Source organism: Monodelphis domestica, chromosome 5 (genome assembly GCF_027887165.1).
Source record: "Monodelphis domestica isolate mMonDom1 chromosome 5, mMonDom1.pri, whole genome shotgun sequence".
NCBI lineage: Eukaryota > Metazoa > Chordata > Mammalia > Didelphimorphia > Didelphidae > Monodelphis > Monodelphis domestica.
The window spans coordinates 284,447,030-284,463,751 of NC_077231.1; the positions used below are offsets into that span (position 1 = coordinate 284,447,030).

At 40.9% G+C, this 16,722-nt stretch overlaps 1 protein-coding gene across 2 annotated transcripts in view; it reads right to left on the minus strand.

Annotated features, from left to right (window-relative positions):
* Positions 1–251: 251 nt before the first annotated feature.
* BFSP2 (beaded filament structural protein 2) overlaps positions 252–16,722 on the minus strand; it is a 66,069-nt gene continuing 49,598 nt past the window's right edge. Inside the window, exons 5-7 of one of the 2 annotated variants that reach the window (XM_007505091.3) lie at positions 12,590–12,718; positions 1,967–2,187; positions 252–461 (exon numbers count right to left, since the gene is read on the minus strand). In XM_007505091.3, the coding sequence (XP_007505153.1) occupies positions 458–461; positions 1,967–2,187; positions 12,590–12,718 (354 nt within the window). In that variant the 3' untranslated portion in view covers positions 252–457. Of the gene's footprint in view, positions 462–1,966; positions 2,188–12,589; positions 12,722–16,722 lie in introns of both variants that reach the window. The other variant, XM_007505090.3, reaches the window with a different exon arrangement.

Below are 16,722 nucleotides of genomic sequence, written 5' to 3' on the forward strand. Positions count from 1 at the left end.
CCCAGGATCTTCTGTCTCCAGACCTGGCTCTCAATCTACCAAGCCACCTAGCTCCCTCTCAAAATTCAAATTTTTAAGCACCAGAGCACTGAGTTGGCTCCATGGCCCTGGATAATTAAATAGGTGGTTTCACACTTTAGTCCTTTTTGGAAACTTTCAACCAGATTCCCAAAGGCCATGAGAAAAAGACCAGTGGGCTCTTGGGGCATTCATCTACCAAGGGGCCCATTTGATGGAAGCGAGTGAATGGAAGAGTGCAAAGCGGAGCTTTTATTTGAAGCATCTCACACTAAAGCCTATGTTAATTAAGAAATTGCGATGATATTAACAGCGATAATCCTTTGTGTCTGTGGGGAGCTATTCAACTCAAGCCAGGGTTGAGGCTTCTGGGAAGAGTTCTTCCAGCAACTTCTTGAGCTATTTAGCATTAGCTTCGGGGAGACAGGAATTTTCCAGATTAGCTGAAAATACACATATACATAAGTTATTAAAAATAGGCACAAGCATACTCAACAGAGACACTGTGGACTTGGCTTGTCATAAGTTTGGTGAACTTCAATACTTCCACGGTTTGTTATCTTTTTAGTATGGATATGACCGTTCTCCCTTTCCAGATGAAGACCGAAATCCCTCTGGGTCTAAGTGAATTATCTTCAAGAGCTGCTGTGGCCAAAACTCTTCACCCACCAGTGGCCAGTTTGGTGATAAGCCACTCTAAACTGGTCCTCTCTAGGCTGGTTCCCAGACATCAGACATATGGTCTATTGCATCTTGGTAGAATCTGCTAGAACTTAAATTCCATTGGCAGAGCCTTTGGGAACCCAAGACCACATCCAGCCTCCAATGAGGCACAGGAGGAAGACGCTTATTTCACAGACTTAATATCTAGAGACTGTTTACATAGCAAAGCTGGTTCTGCTCATAGGACACTGGCAAGATAGTCTGCATTATGTTCTAAGCTGTGATTGCTTAATTTGACAGCAATGGGTCATCCCCAAAGAGCCTTGGGTTGGTAGTCTACCTTGAGGATGAAAGGAGAAAGAGGATGGCGTTCTCTAGGGTAGACTCTTTTGAGGCAGAAAAAAATGGCACATTTGTTAGAAAACAACAATAGGAAGATACAAAGATGAAACAATAACATTTATATAGCATTTTAAGGATCTCATTTGACCTTTACTACAACCTTGGGAAGTGGATACTATTATCATCCATCCTCATTTTACATTACATTTTACAAATGAGGAAACTGAAGTTGTGCAGGGCTAAGTGACTTGCCCAGGGTCACATAGCTGCTCTCCAAGCCATCTAGATGCCTTGAACTATATCTCAGTGGAATAGCTCAGATGAATGGGCACCAAATGAAACATGCATGGTCAGATGTGGTCAACATGTCAGGATTTTTTCTTTTTTCTTTGTTACACTATTTTTTTGTTACAAGAGAGGGACCTTTTGGAGGGAAATATTATTGGGCAGTGCCAGGAATGTTACTAAAAAAGTATCAATAGAACATTAAAAAACAAAACAAAAAAAGGATTTCTCTTCCCTTTCCCATTGCCCCTAGATTCTCAGTTTCCTGATATGTGAAATGTGAGGGTTGGCTCTTGGGGTCCTTTCCAGCTCTACATAGGATCTCTATGATCCTATGAAAAACATGAGGGCTGGGGGCAGCTGGGTGGCTCAGGGGATTGAGAGCCAGGCCTAGAGATGGGAGGTCCTGGGTTCAAATCTGGCCTCAGACACTTCCTAGTTGGGTGTCTGGCCCTGTGCAAGTCACTTGACCCCCATTGCCTAGTCCTTATCATTCTTCTGCCTTGGAACCAATAAACAGTATTGATTCTAAGATGGAAGGCAAGGGTTTAACAAAACAAAACAAAATATGAAGGCCTTGAGGATTTCTGTGAAGAATGGCGGGAAGCGGAACCCCAAATCACACCAGGGTTATTTCCACATGGGAACAAACAAATACCTGCTCCCTTCTCTATCCAGAAGGCAGTGATAGGACACAATGTCTTTCTCCAGTTGCAACTTGCCAGACAACAGATGCTCCCGGTCTTTTTGCTGTTGCTCAGTTTCCCTTTGGATCTCCCCAAGTTCTGCTTCTAGCTTGGCGATAACAGAGCCCAGGTTCTGGAGCTCAATGTCATGCCAGTGCTTGGCGTCATACAACGAGTTCTCCAGACCTCTTTTCTAGGAGAAGAGAACATTTTGAAATAGTGGGGAAGTGGTTTCCTGGAGTCAGGGGGATACCAGCCAGTCCCCATGGCATCCTTCCTAGTGAGCTAATGATCTGGGAGGTCGCCAAGCCCGTTATCTGGCATGCTTCTGCTAGTGCTGTGGCTTCTTTTCCATGCACTCATTTAATAATAATTGAGATTTTTACAGCACTTTAAAGTTTTACAAAGCACTTTGCCTCACTAGAGAATTACAGAGACCCTGTGAGGTAGATACAACAGGTGTTATTAGCTCCTTTTAGCAGATGGGAGAACTGAGGTCCATCATAGTCACACAGCTAGTAAACATTAGTAAAAAATCTCACATCTTCCTGATTCTGATTCCAAGAACTCTATGCTTCTCTAATGATTATAGCTTGGATTAAATAGGGGGTGCTAATTTTTTATACTATATTCCTAATTTTTTAAATTAAAAAATTTAAATTCAAAGACATTTTATTTTTTCAATTACATGTAATAATGATTTTTCAAACATACATTTTCCAAAATGATAAGATCCAAATGATCTCCTTCCCTCCCCGCCACTCGGAGATGGTAAGTAATTTGATGTGGACATGTGTGTTTTATTATGCGAAGCACACTTCCATATTGGCCATTGCTGTGGGAGCACCCTCATACAAAACCCAACCTCCCCCCCCCCAATAAAGCTCTAAATACACTGATGTGAAAGATGGTCTGCTTTGATCCTCATCCATCGGACTCAACAGTTCTTTCTCTGGAGAGGGAGAGCAGTCAATATAGGGTGATTTTTATGGGCTATTGATTTCTCCCACCATGAGAATGGATAGCTGACTGGTCATTGTCTAGGATATACTTAGGACAATTTCAGCCATACTTAACTTCACTCCTAGCCATTTTACATGGCTCAAAGGATCTCTCCAGGAGCCTCAGTTTGTTCATCTGTAAGATGGGGCTAATACTATTTTTATTGTCCATATTACAAGGTAGTTGTAAGGAAAGTACTTTGTAAACCATAAGGACCATTTATGCTCATTGTTAGTTGTTGATATCTCTATTACTATGAATTGTGAGCATCTCCATTACTGCTACTATCTCTGATCCAAGTAATAAAGAATAGGTAAAAGGAGCATACCAGACATAGCATGTGCCCAGTTTGGATCAGAGAAAGAGATGGAGAAATACACCATTTGTGCTTTTCTGTGTGGATCTTGACTGAATAAGATTTTAAAATAAATTTTGCCCCCATTCATTTAGCACACATTCACTGAAGTCCTACTGTGTGTGATCTTTCCCCTACTTTGTGCTCATGGTTAAACACTGTATCCCTCTCCAGTGTGCTTTGGTGGCCCCACGTTTGTATTTTTCTGTGACTGTGGCGGCGTTGTATGACCCACAGCCTTAGAGCATCTCTGGGAGAATGTTGGCAGGATAAAGGTGGGCTTTTGTTCAGGAAGAGCTTGAGATCCCTGAAAACCCTGTGCCTTGGCTCAAAGGCAATCCAGTTTGCTCTTTTCCTCCTGATCATCTCTGGGCTGAATTTACTGCCCATCTCTAATATTTGTCTAAGACGTGTATACTGGTGGACCTGCATACAAACCCAAACACATGGGTCAGATTCCTGACAAGAAGTTGTGTAAAAAGGGGCAGCTAGGTGGTATAGGGGGTAGAGTACTAAGCCTGGAGTCAGGAGGACTTGGGTTCAAATTTGTCTTGGCTATGTGATCTTGGGCAAGTCACTTAATCTTCATTGTCTAGATCTTGCTGCTCTTGAGTCTTAGAATCGAGGCTTGGGTGCAGCTAGGTGACTCAGTGGGTTGAGAACCAGTTTTAGAGGTGGGTTCAAATCTAGTCTCAGATACTTACTAGCTTTGTGACCCTGGGCAAGTCACTAAACCCCCATTGCCTATCCCTTACTGCTCTTCTGCCTTAGAACCAATACACAGTAGTTAGTGATTCTAAGACAGAAGGTAAGGGTTTTAATGAAAAAAAAAAAAAGATGTCTGGAATAGAGGGTAGCTGGGTAGCTTAGTGGATTGAGGCCTAGAGACAGGAGATTCTGGGTTCAAATTTAGCCTCAGATACTTATTAGCTTTGTAATCCTGGCAAGTCACTAAACCCTCATTGACTAGTCCTTCTTGCTGTTCTGCTTTGGAACCAATACATAGCACTGATTCTATGACAGAAGGTAAGAGTTAAAAAAAATTGCTATTAGGATAGAAGATAATGGTTTAAAAACAAGTAGTGTAAAGAGGCAGTTAAAAGAATGTATAATTACTAGTTGTGGACAGAGAATAGTCTTCTGAGCCTGGGTGACCTGGGTTCAGATCTTGCCTCTGGCATAGCCTGACTGTGTGACCCTGGGCAAATTACTGAGCTTCTCACTGCTCTAGGCAATTCTTGAATACTATAAATTATAGCATAGCTGTTAATTTGCACCAAGTGGTGTAGTGGTTAGAGTGCCAGGCCTAGGGGTCAAGGAAATTCATCTCCCTGAGTTGGAATTCAGCCTCAGATGCTTACTAGCTCTGTGACCCTGGGCAAGTCACTTAACTCTGTTTGCCTCAGTTTCCTCATCTGTCAAATGAAAAAGAAGTGACAAATGGCTCCAATATCTTTGCCAAGAAAACCCCATAATGAGATCAGGAATTGGAAACAGTTGAAATGACAGAACAAAATGGGGGTGTGTGTGAGTTCCTTATTAGGATTTGCCTACATTAAAGAAATCACAGGACAATAGTCAATGGGAAGGTTAACAGCTGTATAGATTGCGTAGCTATCTTCATAATATTAAAATGAATGATCGAAAATACATTTATTAAATGCTTCCCATTTGCTAAGCACCCAGAATAGAAATATAAGCTAGCAAAATAGTTCCTGCCCTCAAAGGGCTTCTATTCAAGGCAGCACATACATAATGGAGTTGCGGTAGGCAGGGAGAGGTAATAGCTGGGGCCATGACCCAAATGATGGGTGCCATTTGCAGGAATAGAAAAATGACCCAGGAGAGGAGACCTCACTAACCCAGTGGATCCTCATGGGCCATTTATGAGAGACTGCTGACTTCCTGATTCTTCTCAGTGAGCGAGCACCCTTCCTGCCAAAAAATAACTTAGAATTTACTCTAGGTATGTTTTGTATTGACTTCTCTGTGGATATTTTATATCCTCCCAGTAAAGTGTAGATTCCCTGAGGGCATTAATCCCCTAGGACCTAGTAATAATAATAAATAATAACTAGCATAGTACTTTAAGGTTTTGTGAAGCTATTTGCATGTTATTTAGTTTAATCCTTACTATAATGCCATGAAGTAGGTGGCATTATCATGCCCATTTTATGGATGAGGAAACTGAGGCAGGTAGTGATTAAGTGACTTTCCCAGGATCATACAACTAGTGTCTGAGGCAGAATTTGAATGGAAGTCTGCCTGATTCCAAGCACAGCACTCCCTCTACTAGGTCACCTAGCTGCCTGGTATATGGTAGGTATTTAATGAATGCTTAGCTGACAAGCATTTATTAAATATTTACTATGTACCAGGTACTGTTCTAAGTGCTGAAGATACAGAGAAAGGTTAAAAAAAAGTCTAAGGGATTATTTATTTTATATTCATTATAATGAATGATATCATGTTATATAATTATATTAATAGCAATAATTTAATAAGGGATTATTAAATTGAATTGAGATGTTACATACTGGTTACCTGGGAGCTGCTGTAAGCAGCTGCCATTCCGTAGAGGCAGGAGCATCATCCCGGGTCCAGCCTCTCCAGATGTAGACATCAGAGTAGATTCTGGGCAATTTTTTAATAAACCCTTACCTTCCATCTTAGAACCAACCAATACTGTGTATTGGTTCTAAGGCAGAAGAGCAGTAAGGACTAGGCAATGGGGGTTTAGTGACTTGCCCAGGGTCACACAGCTAGGAAGTGTCTGAGGACATATTTGAACCCAGGACCTCCTGTCTCTAGGCCTGGCTTTCCATTCACTGAGCCACCCAGCTGCCCCAGATTCTGGGTAATTTTGTAGAGGCAAGATGAGCCTAACAGGAAAGGACTCTGGGACAGACTTCCTAATAGAGCTCTATCCATAAGAGGAGCTAGAAACCAATCTCTGCAATGTGGGTGGCAGAATTAGACCACCCTGAACTAGAGAAACATGCTATCATGTCCCTGGGCTCTCCCCTCACCTTTTTGTTTTGGAAAACATTTGTTAGCTTGTGGGTGGTCATTCGCATCAGCTGTGTGTACATGTGTGGGTTTTGGGGGAGAAACTCGGTATGAATGTGATCCATCAGTGTAAAGGTTTTTATGGTTCCTCAGTTTACCTAATTGTAAGCCCCAGTGTATCTGTATTTATCTTGGACCTACATGGGGAGAAATCATGAATACTGTGTGGCAAGGACCTACAAGACCTAGTTCTGACTCCGATACTGCTTTCCATTCCCTGTGTGTTTCCACAAGTCACTTTCCAGCTTCTAGGCCAATGAGACAATGGCCTTGGGTGAGCATTTCTGCCCCAGAGCCACAGTGGCAACCTCTCCAGCCTCTCTCCATCTGAGACCAGAACTGGCATGCTCTTATTCCATTAGACTTGGAATCCAGTTCCACCCTGGTGTAATCTCAGCCTTGGAGGTTAATAGGTGCTCTACCATGGATGGGGGAACAAAGGATTATAGAATATTAGCCTTGTAAGGGGCCACAGAGATTGACCAATGTAACCCTTTCATTTTATTTAGGCTGAGGGGAGTCCATGAATGTTTATAGTCACACAGCAGGTGCTTACAGAGACGGAGGTATTGGGGGGATCGTAGGCTCCCTAACCCTTAGGGCCACCTAAGTCCAAACTCATCATTTTGCTGAATTTCAGAAAGTTGCAATGACTTGTCCCAAACCACCATCTCTGTAGCTTTCCTAACTCTAGCTGGAGAATAATGGATTAGACAGAGTGCTAGAATGATGTTCAAATTCTGCCTCTAACACATTAGCTATGCGATACAGAGTGATTTAACTTTTATGGACTTCAGCTTCCTTATTTGTTTTTAAAGCCTTACCTTCTGTCTTAGAATAGATACTAAGAAATGGCTCCAAGGTAGAAGCACAGTAAGGGCTAGGCAATTGAGGTTAAGTGACTTGCCCAGGGTATCTAAGAAGTATCTAAGGCCAGATTTGAGCCCACTTCCAGGCTTGATGCTCTATCCACTTGATGCTATCTATCTGTCCTTCCTTGGCTTCCATATATGTAAAATGATGGGGCTAGATTAGATGACCTCTCAGGACCTTTCTAGTCCTCAGTCTATGAATCCGTCAACTCAAGTGTTGATTTCACCCCAAGGATCAAAAATCTGGGTGTTAAAAAGCCACTTGCTGAACCTCCTTTCTTTCTCCCTCCCTCCTTTCTTTTCTCTCTGAGAAGGGAACCTCTGTGGTTTCTGGCCTTGTATTACATTCCTGATCTCAGTTGAGGGAACATGCAGCTTAGGAGGCCTCAAACATCATTATTAGGACAAGGCTGCCAATTTAAACAAAGATGGCCCAGAGCCTTCTGCGTTATGCAGGCAATCCTGCCCGCTGATCAGAATGAGCCCTCTTGGGACTTCAGTGTGACCACATCAGTAATATGGATGGGAAGAAAACATATGATGCCTCAGAGTTGTGGGACAACTTGGTTCCTCTCCAGTCTTAATCAGGATTCCTGATCTAGGAGGCAAAGAAAGACTAATAATTGACAATGAAGCTTAGGACACAGTCTATCAGAGCTAGAAAAGAGACAAGATACAGTCAAGAGAGTATTTTAGACTTAGGATTTGAACCCAGATGTTGTGCCTATCTCAGATGCTTGTTAGCTGTATGACAAGGGCAAGTCATGGCATTTCTGAGACTCAGTTTCCTCATTTATAAAATACATATAATAATAATTCTCCTCCCCCACAAGGTGGTTGTGAGGGAAGTACTTTGCAAAGGTTAAAACCAAAGAAACGGAAAGAATTTCTATAAAGCCTCAGTTCCTCAAGATTTTTCCTTTTTCTTTGAGATCCTTAAGAGTCTGAAAGTTATTCTCCAGGCTTTCAGTGTGGGGGAAGATTTCTTTTCCCATCAGCTGCACAGCTGACACTGTATTTACAGCTGTTTTCTATTAGTCAGGAAGGAGAACAAGTGTCTGGTGATATAATGGCTGCTTTAGCTCTCTAGTCTCCTAGAGCTACCATAGTCAATCAACAAGCATCTTATTAACTGTTGAATATGCGTTGGGCACTCTGCCAAGAGCTGGAGATACAAATACAAAAATGAGACAAGTCTTGGCTCTTATGGAAGATTCTATTTGAATAGAGGGAGGGGGGCAGGGAAGTGAGTTTTAGTCTTAGTCAGTCACAGGGATGGCAGTATATTGTTACCTTCTTTTCCGGGGCAATAATATTGATTTGATTATTCCTCCCTCAAGGAGGGTGGGGAAAAGGGGAACAAGACATATGCTGCAGCAGGGCGGATGGCAAGATGCCCAACACTGGCTAGGGCTTGGCGTCCTCACAGATGTCAGAATGGGATGAAGCATAGACTGAAGCCAACTTCATCTGGAAGGCTAAGGTGAGGCAGTCAGCTTATTCCCCTGACAAAATTCTCAAGTCTACCCTAGCGGTCAAGGTCTTATTCTCCATCTAGAAGAGTTGACTACGATCCTACACATCTTGTGGCAATTGAGAAAATTGCCTAGGTTACCATTTAGCACCCAGAATAGAACTTGGCACATATCAAAAAATTCCCTAATCCTCCTTCAATGAATGAGTGAATATGCCAGGTGACATGGGGACGCAACAATAACTTTTTTTAATTTTAAGGACACAGGCAAAAATATTTCCTGGTCTTTGTAATATAGGACCAGAATGAAGTCACCTACACTTACAATGGGAACTAGAGAGAGAGAGAGAGGTGTGTAGGAGCTAAAGAAATGGAGAGAGAGGAAGAGACTGATCCTCCCCCTCCTCTCCTTGGGGAAGGTAACCCAAACTGTCTTCTAAAGGGACAAAATATGTCTCCTCAGAGATTAGGTTGAATATGGAAGCTAAGGACTGAAGAAGAGGGTCCTAGAAAATTGGCCCACTGCCTCCCTTCTTGATTTTGGCTGTTGTTGAAGGGCAGAGTAATTTTCCTGCCCCTGGATTTCCCAGTCTCCCAATTGCCACCTTTTCCCCTTTTAGACCTGAGTCATTCTACAGCCTGGTTTGGAGCTAACTCCCCTCCTTGGGGAGAAGGGTAGAATTCCCCCCACAGCTTTCAGTCCCCTTCAGTGATGTTAGGAAGCAGACTGGATCAAAAAGGATAGTTGTCCCTTTTCATTCATTTTAGTTTAGAAACTGAGGCAAATAAGGATCAAGTGAGTCGTTCATAGTTAGTAAATGCCTCAGATTAGATCTGAACTCATGAAAATAAGTCTTCCTGTTGCCATTTTAATCATTTTCTTTTATATATTAATGAATATTAATTATATTTTAGACCAAATATAAGAATATTAATTATAATTAATAATATGTTAATGACTACATCTAACCCTTATAGGACAGATGGGAAGAAAACACCATGTGATCCTTACAGTGCTGTGTGGCTCTCACTGCTTTGTTGTGATTTGCCACCAGAACAAAAACGAGGACAAAATTCTCCCCAGAACTGAAGGGCAGAGGCTGCCACTTTTGATGAGATGACAGGCTAGAGGTGCCCATTTGCCACTCACTGTTTCTATAGACGAGACACTAAATGGACACAATGGAGAGAGTGCCGGGTCTAGTTTAGAGAGTTCTGGGTTCAAATTTGGAGCTGGATACTGACTAGTGTGTGCAACCATAGGCAAGCAACCTCTGTGTGATGTTAGCACTCCTATGGGCAGGTGGTGATTTGCTAGTTGGAGGGAATTCTGACATTGAAGGTTCTTTTGTGCTGATGAAGTCACAGTTCAGAAGATCATAGATGAATAATAATTACAGTCAGCAGGGGCAGCTAGGTGACCCAGTGGCTAGAGAGCCAGGTGTGGAGATTCGAGGTCCTTCATTCATATCTGGCCTCAGAGATTTCTGAGCAATGCGACCCTGGGCAAGTCACTTAACCCTCATAATCTAGCCCTTTTTGCTCTTCTACTTTAGTACCAATATATAGTATTAATTCAAAGATAGAAAGTAAGGGTTAAAAAATAATAGCTAGCATTTATATATTGCCTTAAGGTTTGCAGAGCTTTACATATTATCTCATGATATTTAGAACAACTCTGTTAAAAGGTGCTATTATGATCCCTATTTTAGAGAGAAGGAAGCTGACGCTGAGAGAAAGGGAAATGACTTTCCCAGGGCTACACAACTGTTAAATTTCCAGGGCAGGATTTAAATTCAGGTCTTCTTAATTCCAAGCCCAACACTTTGCTACCTTATCTGAAACAGACCTTAGATGTCATCTGATCTAATAATCTTATAATAGCATCCACTTCCCAGAGTTGTAAGGATAAATTAATATTTATAAAGCATTTTACAAACCTTATATTGCTATGCAAATACTAGCTAATAATCCAGATCCCTCACTTGCAAACAGATAACTGGTAGCCAGAAGGCTTAAGTGATTTATATAACTAGTAAGTGGCAGAGCCAGCATTAGAATTTGAGTCACAGAACCATAAATTTAGAGCAGGAAAGGACCCCAAAATTCAGCATCCTCATTTTAGCATAAAGAAACTGAAGTACAGAGAGATTAAGTCACACATCTAGTAGGGTGGTAGGGTAGAATTTGAATCCATATCCTCTGATTCCACATTCAGCTTTCCTCCCACTAAAATACTATGCTGATCCTTAGGTATTTATCTCAGGCTAAATGAGTAACTAAACTGCTAATTTATCTCAGTGGGGGTAGCTAAGTGCCTCAGTTCATAGAAAGTCAGGCCTGGAGATAGGAGGTCCTAGGTTCAAATTTGACCTTGACACTTCCTAGTTGTATGACCCTGGGCAAGTCACTTAACCCCCATTGCCTAGCCCTTTCCACTCTTCTGACTTGGAATAAATACTTTGTTTTGATTCTAAGACAGAAAGTAAGGGTTTAAAAAATTCTTCTCAATTACCATATTATTATATTTACCCTACTATGTGCCAATCAGTGAGCTAAGACCTTTACAAATATCATCTCATTTGATCCTCACAACAACCTGGTGAGACAGGTGCTTTTATTATCTCCATTTATAGCTGTGGAAACTGAGGCAAGAAGAGGGTAAGCAACTTGGCTAGAGTCATATATCTAGTAAGAGTCTGAGGTAGTATTTGAACCCATCTCCCTGACTCCAGGCACAGTACTTAATCCACTGCATCACCTGGCTGCCTCTGGAATTAAAGGACTTGAATTAAAATCTCAGATTTTCCATTTACTTTTCTGCTTGATAGTGGGCAAGCCAATCTCTTAACTTTGCTCTACCTCAGTTTCTGTACCTGTAAAATGGGAGGCTTGGACCAGATATCTTATAATATTTTCTTTACTTCTAAATCCATGATCCCATGAATGGGAGATAACACCTCTATTGATAGATACTTATGGAATATTTTGGGAAAAACAATTCCATTAATTCTTTAACATTTTTTACTAATTTATTACTAATTATTTTTAAAATATCTGTACCTGCCATTTTAGAATCAATATTAAATATTGGTTCCAAGGCAGAATAACAGTAAGGGCTATACAATTGGGGTCAAGTGACTTGTCCAAAGTCACATAGCTAGGAAGTATCTGAGGCCAGATTTGAATCCAAGATCTCTCATCTATAGGCCTGACTTTCCATCCACTAAACCACCTTGCTATCTCTTAATAATTTTTATTAATTTTTTTCTTGCTCAATAAGAGTTTTTTTTTTAAACCTTCACCTATCTTAAAATCAATACTGGGTATTGTTTCTAAAGCAGAAGAGTGGTAAGGGCTAGGTGATGGGGGTGAAGTGACTTGCCCTGTATCACACAGCTAGGAAGTGTCAGTCCAGATTTGAATTCAGGACCTCCTGTCTCTGGGCCTGACTCTCAATCCCCTGAGCCACCCAGCTGCTCGCCAATAAGATAGTTGTGTTTTTTTTTTTTTTTGCAATTTAGTAGATTAGTTTAGGTAGGATTATCATTTGAATTATATTGGCTCTACTCATCATGAACAATTAATATTTTACCACTTATTTAGATCTGACTTTATTTGTATAAAAAGACAAATTATTTTGTAAGAATTGTTATTCTATAATTTTTACTAATGAGACTATTTCACTAGGACTCTCTTATTAGCTTGATGGTTTATTTGGTCCTTGCATTGAAATGGAAATTCCCTAGAAAAACTGGAAGATAGCAGGAAGGAGATGGAGACTAAACAGAAAATTTCTGGAGACCTGGAACTGCTTACTTACCAAAGTTCTCAAGGACTCTGTCTCTGCTTGAAGGCGCTGAATATCACAAGCAGTATCATGAAATTCTGCTCTCAGAGCTTCAACCAGGTCTTCCTCTTGGGATCGAGCTGCCTGGACCACTTGGGATTGCTGCTGCAGACAAAGAGATGCCAAAGGGCTCATGTTTGAGTGAGGAATTGAAACCCATCTTCCCCAGCCTTTCTTCCAGACCCTCATCACCTCACAAATTGGAGAAAACAAAGAGGCTTTTTTTTTTTTTGAAATTGATCTTAAATTGTCCTTTATCTGTCAAAAAAGTCTTTTGTTGTTGTTTAGTCATGCCCATCTCTCTGTGACCCCATTTAGGGATGGTTTTTTTTTTTTTTTGGTAGAGATAGTAGAGTGGGTTTACCATTTCCTTTTTCAGCTCATTTTATAGATGAGGAAACTGAGACAAATAGGGTTAAATGACTTGACCAGGGTTACACAGTCAGTATATTTCTGAGGCTGAATTTGAACTCAAGAAGATGAGTCTTTCTGACCACTTCACCACCTACCTGCCCTAGGCTAGTTCCTCTTAAAAGAACTAGAAGAGGGGCAGCAAGGAGGCTCAGTGGATAGAGAACCACGCCTAGAGATAGGAGGTCTTGGGTTCACATATGACCTTAGATACTTCCAAGCTCTGTCTCCTTGGGCAAGTCACCAAAACCCCGTTGCCTAGCTCTTACTGCTCTTCTGTCTTGGAATCAATATTTAGTATCAATTCTAAGACAGAAAGTAAGTGTTAAAAAGCAAAACAAAACTAGAGGAAATGCCTTTTGAGCAAAGTGTTCTCACCAACTATCCATTCTGAATCATTAAAAGTTTCTATGTATTTATATATTCAGTTTATTAGTCAGTCAACAAGCATTCATTACATTAGTTATATTTGTAATTCTATTATTTTATTTATTCATTATATTATTAATATGCTTTTATTATAATTACTATGTGCCTGGCTCTGTACTCAGTCTTGGAGATACAGCTGTGTCCTGATTAGTGAGAATAATGCCTCCCCTGAAACGATTCCATTATTGAATTTGCATTGCATATTTTCATTGGGCTGGAACCAATTACCATATTTTACATAATTATTACTTTGAACAGTATGAATTTGAATATGAGAAACAACTTTATGGGGCTTATTATTTGTACTAATTGGGACCTAGCTGTATAAAAAAGGGGGAGGGGAGGGAAAACAGGACCTGCCCTCAAAGAGCTTACATTCTAAAGAGGGAACCATGCCAATAGTGAGGCGCATACAAGATATACACAGGAAGGTAATCTCAGCAGGGAAGGCAGTAGTAACTTGGGGGACAGGGAAAGGCATCCTAGAGAAGGTGGGTTTAATGAGAAGCAGGGTGGTACAATAGAAAAAGCAGAAGAGCTTGGCTCTCAGGACCTGGACCTGATCCACAGCTTTTTGCATCTGTGATCTTAGGCAATTCACTTGAACTTAGCTTCCATATTTGTAAAGGAAGAATTGGACTAGATGCCTCCTAACGCCCTTTCCAGTACAAAATCTTTGAACTTCTTTTGTGTTTCCTTTCAACCCAAATCTCCTACTTTCTACCCATATTGCTTTGGGTGGGTAGTCTAAGGATGATCTATGGCAAAATCAGTGAAACCTTTTGTAACACACACACACACACGTTCTAGGATATGATTGTCCATTTCTGAAAACAATTTATTGATAAATCAAATGTTTAGATGATGGAGTGAACACATAAGAAATGCTTGACAATCTTGGTTTGACAAGTCCAGTCTAGTTTACTATGGACAAGATGGCAAAGTGGTAAAGAATATGGATCGTGGAATGAAAAGATTGGAGCACAAGTTCTGCCTTGGGTACAGTGGAAAGGATGCTAGAGTTGGAGTTATAGATCTGGGTTCAAATCACCACTCTCACAACCTGTGTGACCTTGGAGAAATTATTTCATCTCCTTGGACCTCAGTTTCCACATCTGTAAAATGGGCTGGATCCCCTTCACAGCTCCACACCCTGGCTTTCTAACTCTAAATTCAGGGCTCTTTCCTTTATATATATATATATATATATATATATATATATATATATATATATATATATATATATATATATATATATATATATATATATATATATATATATATATATATATATATATATATATATATATATATATATATATATATATATATATATATATATATATCTTATCTGATGATTTTATAAAAATTATTATGCACTGGTAGAAAAAAAAAGTCCTTCTTGTAAATAGATGTCACTATTGATTCATTCTCCATCAGCTTAAAGAACACTTATTTTGGGCAGTTATTTTCTCTTCCTCGGTGGGGGTTACGTGGCACCATTTATACTTTCTCCTCAAGGCCACATGTAACCAGTGACACACATTGGAGAAGCTCGCTGAATTTAATTGGCTCACAAAGGGAGAAGACTCACTCCATCCCTGACTCATTAGCAAGCTGTTCCCCCTGACCTAAGATGCTTTACTCCCATATGCTTTGCGGAATCTTTAGAAGTCTTTATGTCTCTGCATTATTACCATCTAGGTTCGAAGCTAATATCCTTGCCAACTGGCATCTTCCAACTCCTACTTCTGTTGGGAGCAGACAAGATGCAACTCCTAAGATCAGGAGGCTGAGTTTCTTATTGTTCCAGAGGATAGTTTGTGTAATGAGATGTGGCTAAGTGGGTCCCAAGGCTTTCTAAACAGCTCTTAAAAAGGCAGGAGAGGAGGGGTCTATTTTTTCCCTTCCATCTGTATTTTCCTGACAAGGGAAATGTTGACATTTTGTAATGTCATCAGAGATTACTGACTTTTAATCACTTGATTACATTTGCATGCTATTGTGCATACAAGATGGAAAGCATAACTTTAAATAAATCAGAAGGAATTTGATGGATACATCTGGAAATTGCTAGTGAGGTGTGCCAAAGAGCCACTTTCTTTTTTTTTTTTAACCTTTACTTTTTATCTTACTAACAACTCTAAGACAGAAGGGCAAAGGGTAGGCAATTGTGCTGAAGTGACTTGCCCAGGTTCAGGAGGAATCTGGGTTCAAATCTGGCCTCAGACACTTTCTAGGGTCCCACAGTATCTGAGTATCTGAGGCTAGATTTGAACCCAGATTCCTCCTTATTCTAGACCTGGTGCTATATCCATTGGCTTAACTGGTTACCCCCTAGAAATACTTCAGACTGGTTTTATTGCTCCTAAAAATAATGTTTGTAGGTGGTGGTGGAACTCACCAACAGAGTTGTAGTTACCTCTATTTGGAAGGGGGAGTGAGGTTTTTCAGAAGCAAGGCCGTAGCAAGGGTCCATTCCCTAGCTCTCTTAGTCCATCATTTCCCAGTTCTCTTAGCATGTGGATTTGCTCAGTAGAACATGTGATCAAGAGAATTAAATGAAAAGTCTGCCTTTACTTAGGAAAAATCACCTGATCTGCTCTATAATCAGGGGCCAGGGATGGAGATATGGACTAGATCTGTGATTCGACTGGGCAAAGAACTTTCTATCCACTCAGGATGGGACCTTCTCTAGGGAACTGACCTGGAGTCCTCAGAACTCAAGTGACTTGCCCAGGGTCATACTGCCAGGATAGCAGAGAAAGGATCAGAACTAAGGGGACTTCTTGGCTTTGAGGCTAGTCCTCTGTCCACTGTACCATGCTGAACCAGTCTTGATCTCCCGATCCTTCAATTCAATTTGACAAGTATTTTTTTTTTTAAATCCTTACCTTCCGTCTTGGAATCAATACTGTGTATTGACTCCAAGGAAGAAGAGTGGTAAGGGCTAGGCAATGGGGGTCAAGTGACTTGCCCAGGGTCACACAGCTGGGAAGTGTCTGAGGCCAGATTTGAACCTAGGACCTCCCATCTCTAGGGCTAGCTCTCAATCCACTGAGCTACCCAGCTGCCCCCGACAAGTATTTTTAAAGTGCCTACTATGTTCCAGGCATTGTATTAGGCACTAGCGACATGCAGACAAAATATGCTACAATCCTATCATGGGGGAGGATGGAGTTATGCTCTACTTGTGGGAAAACAACATGTACAAAGATTGTTGTTGTCCAGTCATTTGGTCATGCCCAAGTCTTCATGATCCTGCC